Here is a 20,427-nt window from a genome sequence, read left to right on the forward strand (position 1 = left end):
AACAGCCAACGAAACCTTCACCAAAGCACAATTAAATGTTATACTGCTCCGCAGAAGGCAAAGACATATTCGGAGCAGTCATATTCACAATGCCATGCCTCCCCTTCAGTGTAAAACGACCCACACGAGTGACAGTTAAAAGCATTTTAAGCCAATAGGCCTCAGATATTGACACAGCGGTCTGTTGTATATACACCACCCACATAGCTATGTGACATTACACAGGTCCTTGCTATTATTTCCGACTATTTTCTGCCACACCACTTTCCGACCACGACTGTCACAGCACATTGGCCACTTATGGTGGGGCGAGAAGTGTACTTCCACCTGGTGGGTAGAAGTGCCCGCTCGTACACACAAATCTCAAATGGCAGTCAATACATGGGGCTCAGAAAGTTTATTGTAAACCCACAAAAACATTCCAGTGAATCAACCATAAAATAAACGAATGCTGCCAAAAGAGAAACAGCACAATAAAAGCAACACCAACAAGTTCCAACCGGTTTCAGTTCTCCGTTCTGCATGAACGAAGCAATGCATCAACATTTAGCGAAAGAAAGGGTTCTTTATCATTAGCTGGAGAACAATTCAAGCATCAAATCGAATGTCATCAACACTGAGATTAGAGTGCAAAAAATACTTATTTTTAAGCTTATACCTTCACCATGATCGAAGTAAACAGTATGATTCACACATTACATAAAAGCTGATACCCTTGGTTTATTTCCTTGTGCAACGATGAAGCTATTCAGGGAAAACGTTTCGGGGTCCGCAGTCCATTCAGCATTCCGGGATTCATCCAGCATTAATGGTAAAACGTTAATCCTAGTAAAAGCAATATCAATACAGTATGTCACGGTAATGACATTTTTATCATCGCAAAACAGATGACTGGAGTGTTGGGGAAAAAAAGAGCTACTTTTGGCATAATTTGCATTTTCTTTAAAGAAAAAAAATTACCTCAGAGGGCACCGCTTGCCAGGAAGTGTTCATTCATATATAAACTTTGGCAATAAGAAATCTTTACACAATGATGCAAAAAAGAAATTGTGGATAAAAGTGCCAATACTTCCTTAAATCACGGTTATTTTCCCCATCTATGAGGAAGTCACACATCTTGAGGGAAGTAGCAGAAATCATTAAATATTTACAACAAAGTTTTTTGCGCTGACTTTGAAAGACAGTCGAAGCTGAGTTAATCGTGAAGAAGTAAAGGAGATAAAGTGAGAGAGAGACAGAGACATAGACATAGACAGAGACATAGACATATAGAGAGACATAGACATATAGAGAGACAGAGACATAGAGAGAGACAGAGACAGAGACAGAGAGAGAGAGAGAGAGAGAGAGAGAGAGAGAGGACAGACAAAGGAAGAGAGAGACAGAGGAAGAGAGAGACAGAGGAAGAGAGAGACAGAGGAAGAGAGAGACAGAGGAAGAGAGAGACAGAGGAAGAGAGAGACAGAGGAAGAGAGAGACAGAGGAAGAGAGAGACAGAGGAAGAGAGAGACAGAGGAAGAGAGAGACAGAGGAAGAGAGAGACAGAGGAAGAGAGAGACAGAGGAAGAGAGAGACAGAGGAAGAGAGAGACAGAGGAAGAGAGAGACAGAGGAAGAGAGAGACAGAGGAAGAGAGAGACAGAGGAAGAGAGAGACAGAGGAAGAGAGAGACAGAGGAAGAGAGAGACAGAGGAAGAGAGAGACAGAGGAAGAGAGAGACAGAGGAAGAGAGAGACAGAGGAAGAGAGAGACAGAGGAAGAGAGACAGAGGAAGAGAGACAGAGAGAAAATTGAGAATAACAACTCATACCAACAGATATTACAAACGTTTGAGAGCAGAGTTATTGGTTCATCATATTGCACTCAAAATGTTGCTCCTTTATTCTACTAATATGACAGCCTCACCTACACACCTGTTGAGATCACAAAGGACGAGACTAAATCTGAGAGCTCTTGTTAGACAAGTGTTAAGTAATTCCAAATGTATCGTGGGGTGGGGTGGTGTTTTCCTTGCCTGGCATTTTGCTTTTAGAAAGCTGTAACTTCCAGAAATGTCATCAACTTCTCGGCAGAATATTCATCCATGATAATTTCATCTCAACTACCTCAAGCCACCTATAAGGTGGACATGCTGTCAAAAGAGGTTACCGGTGTATTTCAACCGTGGTCGATTAAATTGGGCTTGGGGCAACGGTTTCAGAAAATGAGGAGAGAAACGTTTACGTCGGAGATAAAAAGGGAAAGAAGGAGAGAGAGGGCAATGCCATGTCAGCTTGGTTTGTTCTCATAAGCGACGTGTCACGTCTCATGACTATATTAACAGCTCCGTACCGTATCAGACATTAATGATGTTTAAATTAAAGGCCAAATGAAAGAGGATTAGAAGCAAAAACCAGGAGTAGAGAAGCCTGGTTAGGACAGTGTACACGTTTGCCTGGGACTCCATCAAGTGACTGCAAAGCAGAATTGGATATTAACGCTGTCGCAATGGAAAGCTGCATGTTCAAGTTCTTACTTGATGCTCAGCCATCAATGAGATCCTGAAAAAGAAATGAAAACAATACAAATCATTGTTTATAGACAGAGATTATGGGGGAGAGCATAGATGAGATGGAGGGAGAGGCCAAAACTGATATCGGCCATTTTGTGCACTTACAAAGTGATAGAAACACAAAGAAAGAAAGAATACCGAGCAGGAGTAGGTCCTGTTCAACTTACTTCATCAGAGTCATCATGGTAGGCCTGCTTGGGTACAAGTCGGGCATGTGGGTCCTCAATGGGGTCCTCATCTGCCTGCCTTAATTGCGAGTATGAGAAGGTTATTCGACTGCACACAAGCAACAGAACAACCAATCAAGAGGCTCTCATAGTCGAGTGGAATAAAATACCAGGCCGATGTTGCCCACAGGGCAGCACACTGAAGGGGACATCGACAAATCAGTTACACAAGTGAGAGAACAGGGAAAAAGTGAAATTGGACAAAAAGAAAGTGGTAAGCAAATTAAAGAAGGAAGTGGTGACATAACTCCACCAGTTTGCATATGCATATATACACGGCCTCAAGTAGTCTCCACCGAGAAGCAAATTCTAAAGAAGCCCGTACAGAATGTGCATACAATTGTGGCTACACGGGACTCTCACCTGGGCCTACAGCAGTAACGCCGGGTGATTAGGATGGTGAAGGCAACCAAAAGCAGGGCGACTATTCCGATAGCCAAAAAGAGGCCCCAGTGAGGACCAAGCCTCTGTAGTTTCTGACCACTCGTTTTGTGCATCGTAACTCCCATAGACACTGCGGTTGTGGGCCGGTGCGTGACCGTCTGCACACAACACAAAATAAAAATGGCATAGTTGCAAACCGAGCTGTGGGCTGTTGGAAAGCAGTGTGAAAACGACAGGCCATTTAGATGACAGGATGCCGAAAGCTTTGCAAACAAAACGGCCAATTGTGATGTTAGGTCACAAACGATTTCTTGATGTCAACCAGAGACAGTTGTTACGGATTTATGTGAATTACTATTCAGGTCATTGCTTATTAATGTTTATTCTATTAAAGGTTGTTGTGGTTAAATGGTTAGAGGCGCTCTTGATAACAGGAAACCGGAAACGGGATGGTGAACCGGAAGAAAAAGACACGAGGTCCAGAAGAAGCGGCCGTCTTCTTCTTCCTCGCCAAGCTCCGATGCGAGCGGCGTCGATATTGATTAGCGTTGAGAACGCTGAGGTTGAAACGCCCGTCTGGCGAGAGGAGTTACCTGCGCGGGGTGATTGCCTGTTACGTGTCAGGTTGCCGGGGCTTCCTGGAAGGAACCAAGCGTCCGGCACTGTTCGCCTCGACGCCTCTGAGGGCGTGTACGGGTCGCACCTTGGGCCTCGCGCGCTTTGCTTTGCCCGCTTTGCTTTGCAAGGAGGTGTGCGCTGCAGCAGTTGTTCCCGGTACGTGACGTGCACGTTTGGAGCACGTCAGCCAGGGGTCCGTTCAACCGCCCGTGTGCGGAGAAGTCGACCTTCACCTTGGTCTGGAGGGGCCCAGAGACATTGTGAGGGACAGTGACCATTGAGGGGTCGTGAGTGGGGAAAGGGGGGAAATATATGAGATGGCCATCTTAGTAATATTGGTGATTGATTGTTGATGGTTGTTGATTGATTGGGGAATATATTATTGATTAATCCGGATCCTTGGTGTGGGGTTTCTTATTGACTTGAATTGTTGTGTCTTTCATATTGATTGCGTTACGAAAGCGTATAAATCAGATATCTTTCTGGCGGGGTCCTCCCACGGTCCGGGGGTCACCAAGACCAGGTAGTTACCGGGAGGACCACGTAACACAGTACAGAGTCTTAAGTAGATACAAGATGATGGCAAACAAAAATTTATTACCAACCCACCATCTCATTCATCATTCCACCAACATTTCTTGCCAATGTCTCATTGGGGTGATTCCAAAATAATGCTGCTCCTACTGTACCATTCAAGACTTCAACCACCTTAAATCACAACACCAAACCAGGAGCCAGGCCTGAATAACAACCAAAAGTCACCAAGACTGCCTCAAGGTCCATTCCCGGTCCGTGGGATCATTAACGCCCACCATCGAATGCTGCCAGACGGGACGCCCGTTTCAGGTCCATCCGAGGGACGGCACACACATTGGTGAATTGCCCTGCTTTTGAAACGCTGGGATGACGGTTTATAGCTGGCTCGGGATTCGGACCCCACGCTAAACAGCTCGGAGGCGAGTGTGCATACATCTTGGCTGTCCGGCCAGCCCCTCTTTCCCCAGCTGAATCCATTGCAATCACCATATTCTGATGACAACAAAACTCACCTTTCTGGCAAAACTCTGGACTGTAACAACCTCTGAAATAGCCAGTCACGGAGCAGCATGCACAGGTATCACATGAAAATACTTGGTATCAGTAAAATACATGATAAAATTGAACAGGAAATGCCAACCGAGTGAGCCCGAGTCTGGTATTTAGAGCATTCGCCATTCAACAACCTTGTCGTTTGGGTGTAGGGTGTACGTGCAAGATTTTGATATCAACTTGAAGCTATCATTTGCAATGAACCCGCCTTCACACCTGTCACCAGGAATCTTGCGATATCTGCGGAAGACAAACAGGTGATTTGTCTTTGATAGCCTGTTGATACAGGAGGAACATACTCACAAGTAAAGATCTGGAAAAGTACATTATTGGGTGTTTGTAGATCAGTAGTTTGTGTAGAAATGGAGTACTGCAAGTCACCGATTTACGTCGTGGATTCGTTCCGAAAATCTGCGACGTCATACGAAGTGACATTATTCCGATTTGATTTTCCCTTATACATAGTGTTATAATGGGTGGGGGGAACTTTTGGTCACTCTAGCTTAACTTGACCTTCACCTAAGCACATATTAGAGACAAATTATATGAGACATATTAGAGAAAAAGACAAAAATTAAACAAATAAATAGAGAACATGTACACAAACATAGAGAACATGTGTAAATAAATGTACACAAATGACGTGCTGGTACTCTGTTAAACCAGGTACCCCGATGACAGTTTGAGCACTCACTGACGGACGTGGGGCGCTTTCTGTACGGACGCTTATTGTCCCGAACTCAAACTGTCCTTTTAACAGACGATTAATAACTAAAGCCGTTCGTGATCAGTGCAACTCGGATCACTGAGCAAAAGTGATTTAATGTGTGTATTTAACAAGTAAAAGGGGAGTGAGAACATAGGACACAAAAGTATTTATTTACCCAGTTTATTCACAAAGATACGTAGCCCGGATATCGGATGAACGGAAGTACACTTTACTTTAAAACTTCGAATGACATTATAATCGAACTGACGCGACTTAAATTCGATCAAAACCAGAAATCAACCCAAATGCGTCAATGGATTTGCCTCCGCCTGTGTAAGAGGTCAACCAATGCTACGTTTGATCTCAATTAAAGGTCATGTAAATGAATGTCAGATGAGAGAGAAAAGAGAGATAAGTGCAAGAAAGAACATCAGATGCTTCAAACTCGAGTTACGGCCAGCAAAATTATTTTCAAACGGCGCATGACCTATAACCCGTTGAACCCAAAGTGGCGTCGATGAATCTTTGTATGACAGTCCATACATGTGTCAGGTTTGGTTGAAATCCCATCAGTGGTTCACAATTTATCGTAGTAACAAAGGTTTTCAATTACATGACCTTAAACCTTCGAGCTTTTGAACCCAAAATACAATCAGTTCATCTTTGTATTGCAATCCATACTTGGACGAAGTTTGGTTAAATCACTTTAGTGGTTCACAAGTTATTGTGTCAACAAAAGAAAATGATAATGGACGGACAACACAAAAACAATGCATCTGTCCTTCGGCTGTGACGGCATAAATGTAATAAACAGACCATATCCGAGCCCACTAAATAATACCTCATAAGATTATATACAGTACTGTATTTAAATTAAAACCTCTTGGTTATATTACTGATGAAAGTTAATAAAACTACACCCACGGTGCCAAGAATGGGACAACCTAGGGCCTCGGCCCTAGAGATATGCCACACCGACGACGGTGCCCAGAATGGGACAGCCACACTCACCTCAGCCATCTAAACTGGGTTTGAATCTCGACCAAGCTACAAACTGCCATGCTGGTGTAACGCAAGCAGGACGAGGTATCAATGGGTGGGCCGTCCATCGGAGGGATGTTAAACTCCACGTCCAGTCTACCAGCATTAGTTGGTGGCGGTTTACTCCCAAGGTGTCTTTCACGAAAGATGGGTGAACTATTGCCGGCACCACGGCCAAATTCCTGCTCTAACCTACAGGGGTCACTGCATCAGCAGCACAGCTGAGCCTCCAGCAAATTATGCTACCCATAGTCATGTGCTGCACCTGAAAGAACTGTCAATAATACCTTTGAAATTTCCCTCCAAATTTGGCCACTGAATGTAACAAAAGATCAGTAAACCAAGCGTGTGTAAATTGCTCCAATCAGTTGAGAGGAACTATATCAAATGAAATGTGAGACCAGCAAGGCATTGAAGAGTTTATATACAGAGTGGCTACCCTCACTCGTGGTTGCCATCTTGCCTTCCTCAAAAGGTAAGCATCATGGAAAGTACCCAGACAGTCTGTCCCCTTTGTCTTGTTCGACCGCCCATTGGCCGACGACTACAGGGTCGACCACAAGCTAGGGTTTAAAGCACATAAATGTTCCCGAGCGGTCAATCCAATATTGGAAATTTCAGCACAATACAGTGCCTTCAGAAAGTATTCACACCCCTTGATTTTTTTTTCACATTTTCTTGTGTTACTGCCTGAAATTAAAATGGATTAAATTGAGATTTTTTTGCCTCTGATCCACACAATATCCCATAATGTCAAAGTGGAATTATTTCTTTAGAATATTTTCCAAAAAACAAAAATCAAATGAAATATAAAAAATATCGAATTTCGATAAGTATTCAACTCCTGAAGTCAATACTTCGTAGAAGCACCTTTGGCAGCGATTACAGCATCGAGTCTTCTTGGGTATGTCTGTATCAGTTTTGCACATCTGGATTTGGGGAGTTTTTCCCATTCTTCCTTGCAGATTTTCTTTCCTTGCAAGTCTTTCCACAGATTCTCAATGGGATTCAAGTCTGGGCTTTGGCTAGGCCACTCAAGGACTTTCACGTTCTTATTCTGAAGCCATTCCGGTGTTGCTTTTGCTGTATGCTTGGGGTCATTGTCCTGTTGGAACATAAATATTTGCCGTAGTCGAAGGTATTTTGTACTCTAAAGCAGGTTCTCCTCAAGGATTTGCCTGTATGTGGCTCCATTTATTGTTCCATCTATTCTTACAAGTCTCCCAGTCCCTGCCGCTGAAAAGCATCCCCATAGCATGATGCTGCCATCCCTATGCTTCATGGTAGGGATGGTGTCATATGGTTGATGAGCTGTGCTCAGTTTGCGCCAGACGTGAAAACTCGGTTTTCAGGACAAGGAGTTGAATTTTCGTCTCTTTAGACCACAGAATATTTTGCCTTTTGCTCAGTCTTTTATGTGCCTTCTTTCAAACCCAAGGCATGTTGTCATGTGCCTTTTTCTCAAGAGTGGCTTCCATCTGGCCACTCTCCCAAAAAGCCTAGATTGGTGAAGTGCTGCAAAGACCGTTGTCCTTCCGGCAGTTTACCCCATCTCAGCCAAGGAACTCTAATTCTGTCAGGGTAGTCATTGGGTTCTTGGTCACCTCCCTGACCAAGGTCCTTTTTGCCTGGTTGTTCACTTTGGATGGACAGCTAGCTTTAGGAAGAGTCGGGGTAGTTCCATATTCTTTCCATTTCCTAATGATGGAGCTCACTGTGCTTTTGGGAACTTTCAAAATGAGAAATTGTTTTATACCCTTCCCCAGATCTATGCCTCCTCACAATGCTATCTCGGAGTTCTACGGACAGTTCCTTGGACTTCATGGTATAGTTTCTGCTCTGACATGCATTGTTATTTGTGGGACCTTATATAGAAAGGTGTGCTTCTTCCAAAATCATGTCCAATCAATTGAATTTGCCACAAGTGGACTTAACTCAAGTTGTAGAGACATCTCAAGGATGATAAAAGGAAATTGGATGCACCCGAGCTCATTTTGGAGTGTCATTGCAAAAGGGTTGAAGATTTGACATGAGACATTTCAGCTTTTCATTTTTAATTAGTGTAAAATTTGCTGAAAAAAAACCACTTTTTTTGACATGATGGGGGGTGTTATGTGTACATCAGTGACAAAAAAAAATCTCAATTAAATCCATTTTAAATTCAGGCTGTAACAACAAAATGTGAAAAAAGTCGAGGGGTGTGAATACTTTCTGAAGGCACTGTATAAACATGCCTCCGGTGTCCATATAATGAGACACAAAGTATCTTTGTCACAAACTGGGTGAGCCTCAAATGCTCTAACCTCACCCTTTTGTTAGTAAGAGCTCTTCCGCTCCGTAAATGCAGATGTGCAGTTGGCGATTTATCATCGCAGTCTCTTCTCGACAATCAACTTGGTCTGGATCCCGGTAGTAGCCATAATCACTGCACCACACACCATTTTAATTATTTTTTTTAACCTCATCCATTTTTTTTTTTACACCACAACCTCGAACCACTCTTGACCCATCAATGGAGCATGGTTATTTTTTAACACATCCATTGAATCCATTTTCGTTGCACTTTTCCCACCTTCTACAGAGGCACTTACCAAACATGCATCCTCCCAAATGCTCACCAGATGTAATCTCTCTTTGTACATTTGCAGGACGAGGCCTGTGCAGAGGCTCGGTACCCATGGCCATTCCAACACACCGATTCTTTTCGCAACCGGTTGAACTGCTGCCGCAACCCCAACAAACAGCCCAGATGGGGCTCTGCACTTACAGCAATAGTCCCAGAGAGGCCTGCACTATGTGCTGTCCATGCAACATAGTCGCTATCATTACCTAGTGGTCAAAAAAAGTAATTAAATGAAGGTTATTAGGTTTGGTATTCACATTCATAAAGGTGTGTGACAACTTTGGTAAGAGAACTACCCTTCATTCAAAAGGCGAAAGAAAATATTGAGGACATATAATGCTGTACATTTATTTTACTCACATTGCCGGTTTAGCAGCTCACGGAAATCCACTGTGACGACCACCCAAGAGTTGACGCCGCTGCTGATCAGATAACCCCAAAGGCCAATGCAGAAGGAGTGAGCTCCTGGTTCTGAATATATTCCCATGACCTTCATGGTACCATTTGGGAGGATATACGAATGCCAGCATTGCCCTTCATCCAGGGAAAACCTAGTGGATGGTTGGTGTCAGACCATTAGGTAGGAGGTGTGAGGTAGGGAAGCAATACGAAATAGGATATGAAAAGAAAAAGAAAAGTAAGCCTGCAAGGGAAACAGAAGCTTACTTGATAGAAGAGACATAGTCAGTTTTGGGTACGGCGACAAGAACTCCCCCAGAGTCGAGAATGTCATAGTAGTGAGGCTTACGCAATGCACGGGCCCAAGTGTAGCCTCCATCATCAGACACGTACACATCAGGTTCAGCTGAAGATAGCGCCTCCCCCACCGATCCTGTTTCACCACGAGTATACATCATCTTACTATATTTCACCAAATGTCCGTCCGTCCGTCCGTCCGTCCGTCTGTCCGTCCGTCCATTCGAAGGTACCGCAAAAACAGCTCAACCGATCGCAACAATATTTTGGGTGGGTATTCCTGGGACCACTGAGAGTAAAATAGGCCATATTGTTTTTCCAATTTTCCCAAGTTTTCCAATTTTCCAGTTTTTCCAAACACGATCGAATATTATTTACCGATATGAACAGTGATGTGGCTTTTGTTGAATTTTTGTTGAATTCGGCGTACCAGGAGAAAGTAGATCGACTCCTGATGAACTCTTCCTATAGAAACGTGCGGCTCCGAAGTAACACAGCAGCGTGTGCAAAGCGACTGAGAAACAGGTGTCGCGGCCGCTTCCGTGTTATAGATTCGGTGCGCACTATTCACACATAAACGTGTGACTGAGAAAAAAGTGTAGCGGCCGCTTCCGTGTTACAGATTCGGCGCGCACTCTTCACACATAAACCTGCGACTGAGAAAGACGTGTAGCGGCCGCTTCCGTGTTACAGATTCGGCATGCACTATTCACACATAAACGTGCGACTGAGAAAGACGTGTAGCGGCCGCTTCCGTGTTACAGATTCGGCGCGCACTCTTCACACATAAACCTGCGACTGAGAAAGACGTGTAGTGGCCGCTTCCATTTTGCAGAATTCAATCTTTTTTCAAAATGGGCGCCATCTACTGTTTAGATTTTGATGATTTGCGTGTGATATGATTCAACGGATGTTTATATGAATCGTTTAAAATAAAAAAAGCCTTCTGATATTTTGCCTTTTCATTTGGGCCTCCCAATTGAAGCCCCGCCCATATGGCGGGTACCGTTGCTAGTAGGGTCAAATGGTTTATAAAGTTTGGGTAGAGAATGTGGAAGGTAGAGAATGTTTGGGTAGAGAATGCAAAAAGACAAAAAAATCACAATTACAGGCCAATTCAACCAGATTCGGTGGAGTAATGGGTGGAGCATCCGCTCTGAGCCTGGGAGGAGGGAGGTTCAAACCCCTCGTGCACACCCCAGCAAGTACAGCAAGCAAGCTCTTTTCAACTCGTTTCATCCAGCAGTTCAGGAGTGCAAAGAAGTCAAACACACAGATGCTTCTCAAAATATATAACGAATGATTTTAACTTGGATGAAACACCATTGTTTATGCTGGATCGGTGTGACTATTTTGTCAGGAATTTGTCAAAACTGCTCCTCTTACTCTTTCCCGAGCCTCACTCTTATTGATGATATTACATGACTTCACATCTGCGGGTAAAAGGTGACGCCAATACGAGTGGACGAGTTTCCAATGACTAGTTTCTGTGATGTCACATCTGCAGAGCAAAGACTCACAAGGAAGTGATGTCATTGGAAACTTGTCCATCGTGATTGACAGAGAGAGAGAGAGAGGGAGAGAGAGAAACTGGGTGAAAAAAAAAATGAACCAAAAAAAAAGTTATATAAACGTTTCTAAAAGCAACAAACATTAATTGCCATCAAAGGTCAATGGTGGAACTTGAACACATATCCTATTCAGATGGACATTAGAACATGTTGGTGTAATTTGTGTGAATGTAATTTGAACCAAGGACACCACAGCTGGATAAGCTACATGCCAACATGAGAACACCAAAAAGGCAAAACCAGATCTGGGTAAAAAATCATGAAATATACAAAATGGTTTCATCAGGGAGAAACCAATGGAGAATGGAATTGGTCAAAATGGCAAAGCTAGATGGATTTTTTTACGGCGTAGCCCACAGGGCAAAGCCGTCTAGAACAGTGTTTGTCTGTCTGTATGTATGTATGTATGTATGTATGTATGTATGACCCCTCAAACATACACCAATCAGAGCTGAGGATCTGGTCACATGACAGGGGTAATGTGAGGTCATTACGGCGGTACGACGGCTGACTCCACACACCGCAATTTTGATTCCTATGCCGTTCAGGCCATACATATCGTTGAACTTGTCATGTATCACAATCTGCATGCTCTATCATTTTCATTCAGTGTGAAACACAAACAAACCGATTGTTAAAATGACCATCAAATATCGAAAGCATAGGTGTTACGGGTCTTCCAATGACACAGTACGTATAGGCCTTAGGCTTCATGCCTTCGTAGTTCATGCCTCACCTTCAGGCCGCTTCGGACAAATTAGCCCAGGTTTCTTAATACAGCAGTATCGTTTTCATAATAATAATAATGTTAATAATAATAATATGGTAAATATAATCATAACACTGCAATTCCTTTGTCGTGACTGCAAAGTTACTGGATTGAAGTGGTGTATGGTTGTTTCAATGTTAACATAAAACATATAGAATAAACCATATGATGTCTCAATGCAATATCTTCACTTCCATGGTGACCGACAGCTTAGAGACTTAGAGTACTTTAAAAAAAATGTCATACTTCCATTATTTGCTAACTGGTATCTCGACCCAGGTCATACTAGCCTCTTCAACTAAAATATCAAACAAGCCCGGCTACGCCGCTGTTAGACTTTCAGTCTTGTTTTAAAAAGAAGTAAATAGTAAGTATCAAATATACATTGTACAGAAAAAAGTGGGCATTATTTTCCAGAAACTGATCTCATCTAGTTACGTCAAGTCGTGTCCGACTTCTGGTAACAGTCATGATCAGATTTCTCCAAACATCCCTATCCTGCACTGTTTCAAAATCTCTGGCAGAGACAACTTGATTGCAGCTTTTACCCCATCCATCCACCACGTACAAGGTCTGCTTCTTCCTCTTCCTCTTCTGCCCTTAATCATACCTAGCATAGTTTACTTCTTCAGACTTTCGTTTTCTGCACACATGATGTTTCCAAAATATGACACTTTCTGTTTTAGCATCAGTGCTTCCAATGTACATGGTGGTCTAATTTCTTCAAGGAGTGATATATTTGTTCTTCTTGCAGTCCATGGAATTTTTAACATTCATCCCCAACACCACATTTCAAAACTGCCAATCTTCTTCTTATTTTCTTTCTTTTTCACTGTCCATGACTCACATCCATACATTGAAACTGGAAATACCAGATCATTCTCCAGCCTCCCCTTGGTTTGTTTTGTCCCATTTTTTTTCTTTGCAGATCTTTGGCAACCCTGACATCGCTGGTCTCCCCAACGCTAACCGTCTATTCATTTCTCCTCCACATTCTCTACCCACTTCAATCCTAGAACCCATAAAAATTAAACTTTCCTCCTGATCGTCTACCAATCTGACCACATCGATATTCTCAGTGAACAAGATTTGTCTTTTTTGATTTAAATAAAGAGCAGCTTTTTCACTTTCCATTTTCACTGTCTGCAACAGTTTCATCAAGATCACACTCAATAAATTTAAAACTGATCAGACCAAGTGTTGTCCCTGTTGAAATATGACGTCATAATTAAGGCCCCAATGACGTCATCATTAACAATACTTGTTCCCCATGCGGAGTTCTTTACAATGAGCCACGTTTCAATTTTGTCCATGTAACGGTTTTGGAGATATATAGGTGTAACTTCTTAGGTTTTTCCAAGACTGTGCCTGTACCATGTGACCTCTGAAGTCATAATTATCGTTAAAAATTCGACAAGAATTGGTGTTATTATGGTGAACATTTTGTGTCCATCGGACTAAGTTGGAGAGAAAATAAAATTCATACTGATCAGATGAAGCCTTGTACATGTGGAATTATGATGTCATAATGAAAGCACTAATGATATCATTAACACATCTTATTTCCCATGGGAAGTACTTGATAATGAGCCATGTTTCAATTTTTTCCATTGGGAGGTTTCGGAGATAAAGAGGTGTAATGTTTTTCCAAGATTGCGTCCGTAACATGTGACCTATGACATCATAATCATGAATTAAAAAATCCACAGGCAGAGGCACTCCTGTGGTACAATTTCGTGTCAATCGGACCAAAAGTTGCTGAGAAAATGACTTTAAAAATGCAAACATGCACGTACGCATGCACCCGATCGCTTAACCTCGCTCTTTGCTTCGTGAGCGCTGGGTAATAGAACGGCACTCGGTAGAGAGCATACCTCTGCCAGGCTGAACTGTTTAGGTTTTGTATCCCTCTGATAGGTCAGATCTGGATCCAGACCTTAACCAAAATCTAATCGGCTTGTTCTTGTCACTTACATAAATCACCATCCACCAAGTTTTGTGACAAGTCGTCCACAACTTTTTTGAAATATTATGCTGTATATAGTTTTTGGCCCTGTCACTCAATGGTGAAGAATCACTGAGAAATAAAAAAAAAAAAAAAAACAACAACTCGTATCCGGGTCCGTATTCGGATCTTCACCAAATCTTATCAATTCGTTCTTGTCACCCACCCAACCTGTCCACCAAATTTCATCCGAATCCATCCATAACTTTTTGAGACATCCTGCTCACAGACAGGGGTCAAAGCATAACGTCCATCCACCTTCGGTGGCAGAGGTAAGGTGTGTTCCTTACAATCCAGAAACAGCTACTGTTCAATCCTTACAATCCAGCTACTGTTCGAGTAAATAAAATGGATTATATAATACAAGTTATTTTTTTCTGTTAAAATAACTGTCATGTGTGGCCCCGGGGAATGGGGAAAAGGAACGTGGGATTCGTTGTTGGGTCCTCCTGTAAATGCATGACAATGCAGAACAGGGAAATGCTGATATGTAGTGGTGTTGGAAGTGGTGTGCATACCATGTGCAAGTATAATCCCCACAGCGTTGGCCTCACTAAGAGGGGCTTGAGGTACAGGCAAGCCTCGCAGTATGCTCGTAGCTCCGTGCAGGTGCAAGTGGCACTGTCCAGGGTGAGAATAAAGCAACGGGATAGGATGGGGGAGACAAGGGACAATGACGGAAGGAAATATAAACAGCAACCCAAGCAGACTAATAGGCGAAGAAAAATAGGAGCAAGGGAAAATAAATAAATAAATATCCACATTGTGCCCATAGAAAACTAACTGCTGATGAAAATAAATTGTGACATAGGAGACTAATGAGGTATAAATAGAAAGAGTACATACAGTCGTGTGAAAAAGTAAGTACACCCCATGTAAAGTTTTGACTTTTTCAACATATTTCAACATACAGCTATTTGATCTTCATTTCAACAATATTGATAGATAAAGGTGATATAATATAACAAATATCATGAAACATTTACATTTTGTAGTCCATTGTATAATTTAAATAAACATAAATGCAAATTTCGCATGTGGAAAAAGAAAGTACACCCTTGGCTCTAATAGGTGGTATTGCCCCCTATGGCAGAAACAACCTCAAGTAGGCGTTTCTTATAACTGTCTACCAATCTCTGACATCGACTGGGAGAAATTTTTGCCCACTCCTCCATGCAGAATTATTTCAACTGTGCGATGTTTGAGGGGTTTCTTGCATGCACAGCTCGTTTCAAATCCCCCCACATCATCTCGATGGGATTTCGATCCGGGCTTTGACTTGGCCATTCCAGAACCCTCCATTCTTTCTTTTCAGCCTTTCCTTGGTGGATTTACTGGTATGTTTAGGGTCATTGTCATGTTGCAAGGTCCACCTTCGGTTGAGCTTCAACTTTCCGACAGATGGCCTCGCATTATCCTCGAGCACCCTCTGGTACAATGAAGAATTCATTGTGGATTCTATGATGGTGAGCTGCCCAGGCCCTGATGCAGCAAAGCTGCCCCAAACCATAATATTTCCACCACCATGCTTTACAGTTGGTATCAGGTTCTTGTGGTCAAATGCTGTCTTTGGTTTTCGCCAAACATGTCTTCTGGTACTGTGGCCAAATAGCTCTACCTTTGACTCATCTGTCCAGAGCACATTGTTCCAGAAGTGCTGGTCTTTGCCTCGGTGTTCATTGGCAAACTTTAGTCTTGCCCTGATGTTCTTTCTGGACAGCAAAGGTTTCCTCCTGGCACACCTCCCATGTAGATCAAATTTGTGCAGCCTCTTTCTAATGGTAGACTCGTGCACTTTGACATCAACAGTGGCAAGAGCTACCTGTAGGTCCCGTGATGACATTCTGGGGTTCTTAGAGACTTCTTTCAGCATCTTGTGGTCTGCTCTCGGGCTGAACCTGCTGGGGGGAGCCTGGCCTGAACAAGTTGGCAGTTGTTTGGAATCTTCTCCACTTGTCGATGATCTTCCGGACAGTGGAATGATTGATTTCAAATTGTTTGTCGATCTTTTTAAATCCCTTCCCAAACTCGTAGGCATCTATAACCTTCTTTCTGAAGGCCTCAGAGAGCTCTTTTGATCTGGGCATGGTGACGCTGCACACTTCAACAACAAAGAGCAAACCAAACTAAATGTCTGAGGTTTAAATAAGACAGGTTCCTCCAAGATCCTCTCCGACGATGTTGTAATCATTTGCACCTGAGCTGGTGCACCTGATTTTAATTTTAGGTATTTGAAGTAGTGATAAATGTAGGGGTGTACTTACTTTTTCCACATGTGAAATTTGCATTTATGTTTATTTAAATTATACAATGGACTACAAAATGTAAATGTTTCATGATATTTGTTATATTATATCACCTTTATCTATCTATATAATAATAGCGTAAGGACTCGACTTTGTTATCCCTTTTACGCTGCACCCAGTGACCCGATGCCCACGGCACTAATGCATTTACGATCTACGAACCGCGCTCTGTTTATCACGTACAGACATACTCGAAAAATCTGAATTAGCCGACGTTGGGGCCCAAAAGCATCCGATTAACTGCCGATACGACGCCATCTTACGACGCCATCGTATTGGCGTCTGCTGGGAGAAGGCGAAGCAAGCTGTCCGCTGATTGGACAGGCGAAGGCGAAAGCAAGCCGTCCACCGAGTGGACAATCCAGAGCATGCATTTGTGCCGGTGTCGGCGATCGTTGTTCATATACGCACTCTTCATTCTCATCTTTCCTCCTAACTCTTACTCGGACAAGCAAATCCCCTATGCCATCCATAATGGTACACTCTATCCATACACCACATCCTCCCTTCCGTGGATGTTCCACGGGTTTCGGCTAGTCAATATTGTTGAAATGAAAATCAAATAGGAAATTAGAGCTGTCTCCCTTGACATTTCACGTGCCTTCGATACGGTCTGGCACCCTGCTCTGCTCACCAAACTCTCCTCCTTTGGTATCCATGGAAATCTCCACGCATGGCTGGCGGACTTCCTCTCTGGTCGTAGTCAACGTGTGGCCCTGAATGGGTTTCTCTCATCTCCTCTTCCTGTTCAGGCTGGAGTTCCCCAAGGTAGTGTTCTGGGCCCCGTGCTTTTTCTGGTCTTCATCAATGATCTCTCTGACTCTCTTGAAAATCCTCTCTATCTCTTTGCTGACGACTCGACTCTCTGTCGCTCCATTCCTCATCCCTCAGATCGGCAGTCTGCAGCCTCCTCACTCTCTGCAGACCTGGACAAAATCACAGACTGGTCAAACAAGTGGAACATGTCTTTCAATCCTGACAAATCTCACACTCTTACAATGTCTCTCCGAAAGGACCGACTGGACAACCCTCCCATCTACTTTCTCAACAATCCTCTCCAAGAAGTTCTGTCGCTCAAGCTTTTGGGTCTCACTATCTGCCATGATCTTTCTTGGGAAAACCACATTTCCAAGCTGGCCTCCAAAGCCAGTCGCCGACTGGGCATCCTCCGTCGTGCGAAGTCCTTCCTTGGCACACCTGAGCTCCTCACCACATACAAGGCTTTCATCCGCAGCTCAATGGAATACTGTTCTCCCCTCTGGGCTGGTGCTCCTGCCTCACACCTTGCTCGGCTTCACGCTGTTGAGGCCAAAGCTTTCAGAATCATTGGAATCTCCTGCGATGTAATCAACACCGAGGGCCTTTCACTCACTCACCGCAGGCAGGTTGGTGGTCTTTCTGTCTTCTACCGACTCCTCTCCGGCCTTGCTCCCCCAGCTCTCTCTGTGCTCTGTCCCCCCAATATTCCTTCAGGTCGCACAAGATCTGCCTGCAACCCTCTTATCGTTAAACTGCCAAAGTCTAGGCTCTCTGCTCACCTTCACTCTTTCATTCCCCTTTTCTCCCGCCTCTGGAACAAACTCCCCCACTCCCTTCAATCCCACTCCTCCCTCCAGGTCTTTAAAACAGCTGTTCACCACCATCTCTTATCTTCCCCCATCGAAAACCTTGATCTTTTCTACCCCCGGTAATTCACCCCAGAGTCCTTGCAGTGTTCACATGTTTTATTCCTCTCCCACCTCCCCCCAAGTCCTCCCGATGTCCCTGCTCTCAAATGTTGTGTTTGTGTCCTTCCCCTTCTTCCCCCTCTCTTTTGTGTCCTTCCCCCTCTCTCCCCATCTTGTCTGCCGCTCCCCTTGTTTTTTCTGTTTTGTGTGTCGGTTTGTCTTTTTGTGTGATTAATGTTAGCTCTTTCACGAGCCTCGATCTTGTATACAGAAAAAAAAAAAAAAGAAAAAAAAAAGAAGCTTTATGTTGAAATATGTTGAAAAAGTCAAAACTTTACATGGGGTGTACTTACTTTTTCACGTGACTGCATACAGTGCATTCAGAAAATATTCAGACCCCTTCACTTTCTGAAAGAAAGCCCGAAATGAAAGCCCGCTCGGAGTTTGGAAAAAAGCACCAAAAGGACTCTCAAACTGTGAGAAACAAGATTCTGTGGCCTTTCATGTGTCTTTCACTGAGGAGAGGCTTCCGTCTACCATAACTCTACCATAAAGCCCAGATCGGTGGAGTGTTGCAGTGATGGTTGTCCTTCTGGAAGTTTCTCCCATCTCCACACAGGATCTCTGGAGATCAGCCAGAGTGACCATCGGGTCCTTGGTCACCTCCGTTACCAAGGCCCTTCTCCCCCGATTGCTCATTTTAGCCGGGCGGCCAGCTCTCGGAAGAGTCCTGGTTGTTCCAAACTTCTTCCATTATGAATTATGGAGGCCACTGTGCTCTTGGGAACCTTCAATGCAGCAGAATTTTTTTTGTCGGCTTCCCCAAATCTGTGCCTCGACACAATCCTGTCTCTGAGCTCTGCAGGCAGTTTCTTCGACCTCATGGCTTGGTTTTTGCTCTGCTATGCATTGTCAGCTGTGAGACCTTATATAGACAGGTGTGTGCCTTTCCAAATCATGTCCAATCAGTTGAATTTACCACAGGTGGACTCCAATCAAGGTGTAGAAACATCTCAAAGATGATCAAGAGAAATGGGAGGCACCTGAGCTGAATTTAAAGTGTCGTAGCAAAGGGTATGAATACTTATGTCAATGTGATATTTTATTTTTTTATTTTTAATAAATTTGCAAAACTTTCTAAAATCCTGTTTTCTCTTTGTCATTATGGGGTATTGAGTGTAGATTGATGAGGGAAAAAATGAATTTAAACGATTTCATCATAAGGCTGCAACATAAAATGTGAAAAAGTGAAGGGGTCTGAATACTTTCTGAATGCACTGTATATAGCTCCTAAAAAAGCCTTAAAGAAAGGTTAAAAAAAATAAGAAGAAGAAAGAGCAATCAGAGATTGCAGACCCTTGCCAGGACGTGTTGTGTGGTGTATTTTGTGGGGGTGTTTATTGACGATGGAGATTTATGTTCAATCCAATATGTCTGCAAAAACATGACCGATGACGTCATCAATTTAATTCTACCACATCATATTTGTGTAGATCATGCTCAAGAAATTTCAAACTGATTGGATCAAGTCAAAATCAAAAGGGATTCGTATAAAGCAAACATCGTGATACTTTGTCAGCATGTCCGCAATGGGAGACAGGGTTTGGCAATCACTTCTGAATGAGTGTGTGTGTGTGTGTGTGTGTGTGTGTGTGTGTGTGTGTGTGTGTGTGTGTGTGTGTGTGTGTGTGTGTGTGTGTGTGTGTGTGTGTGAGAGAGAGAGAGAGAGAGAGAGAGACCGTGTTGATCTGTGTGTCTGTGTCTGTTTCTATGCCTGTTTGTCAGGGCCATAACTTTACCATTTGAGCTTTTTTTTCATCAAATTCTAAACAGCTTCATGATGAGAATATGGAGAAGCCAAAATAATAATTTTGTCAAAAGGTCAAAGGTCAGCATCACCTAAAATCATCAATTTTCATCCCATTGACCTGAAATTGTAATTTACCCTTTGAGCTTTGTCATCAAATTTTCAACAAAGCTTAACGATGACAATATGAGAAAAGACATATTGGGTCAATTTTAAGAAATTGCATATTGGGTCATCGAATTGGTTCACCAATCAAAAGTAGATTGTTTTTTGGGGTTTTTTCATCAAAAGGTCAAAGGCCGAAGTTGCATAAAATCGTAAATTTTCATCCGATTGACCTGAAATTTTAGTAATTTGCATATTGG

The 20,427-nt window shown here is 43.1% G+C and overlaps 1 protein-coding gene across 1 annotated transcript in view; it reads right to left on the reverse strand.

The window, feature by feature from the left end:
- Window positions 1–380: 380 nt before the first annotated feature.
- Window positions 381–20,427, reverse strand: part of SORT1 (sortilin 1) — a 71,488-nt gene continuing 51,441 nt past the window's right edge. The window contains exons 13-21 of the mRNA XM_068114261.2: window positions 14,801–14,903; window positions 9,908–10,073; window positions 9,602–9,792; window positions 9,237–9,447; window positions 8,927–9,043; window positions 5,003–5,108; window positions 3,141–3,319; window positions 2,718–2,826; window positions 381–2,539 (exon numbers count right to left, since the gene is read on the reverse strand). Coding sequence (XP_067970362.2) covers window positions 2,522–2,539; window positions 2,718–2,826; window positions 3,141–3,319; window positions 5,003–5,108; window positions 8,927–9,043; window positions 9,237–9,447; window positions 9,602–9,792; window positions 9,908–10,073; window positions 14,801–14,903 — 1,200 coding nt within the window. The 3' untranslated portion in view covers window positions 381–2,521. The remainder of the gene's footprint in view (window positions 2,540–2,717; window positions 2,827–3,140; window positions 3,320–5,002; window positions 5,109–8,926; window positions 9,044–9,236; window positions 9,448–9,601; window positions 9,793–9,907; window positions 10,074–14,800; window positions 14,904–20,427) is intronic.

Source organism: Myxine glutinosa, chromosome 4, assembly GCF_964187855.1.
Source record: "Myxine glutinosa chromosome 4, kmMyxGlut1.1, whole genome shotgun sequence".
Taxonomy (NCBI): Eukaryota; Metazoa; Chordata; class Myxini; order Myxiniformes; family Myxinidae; genus Myxine; species Myxine glutinosa.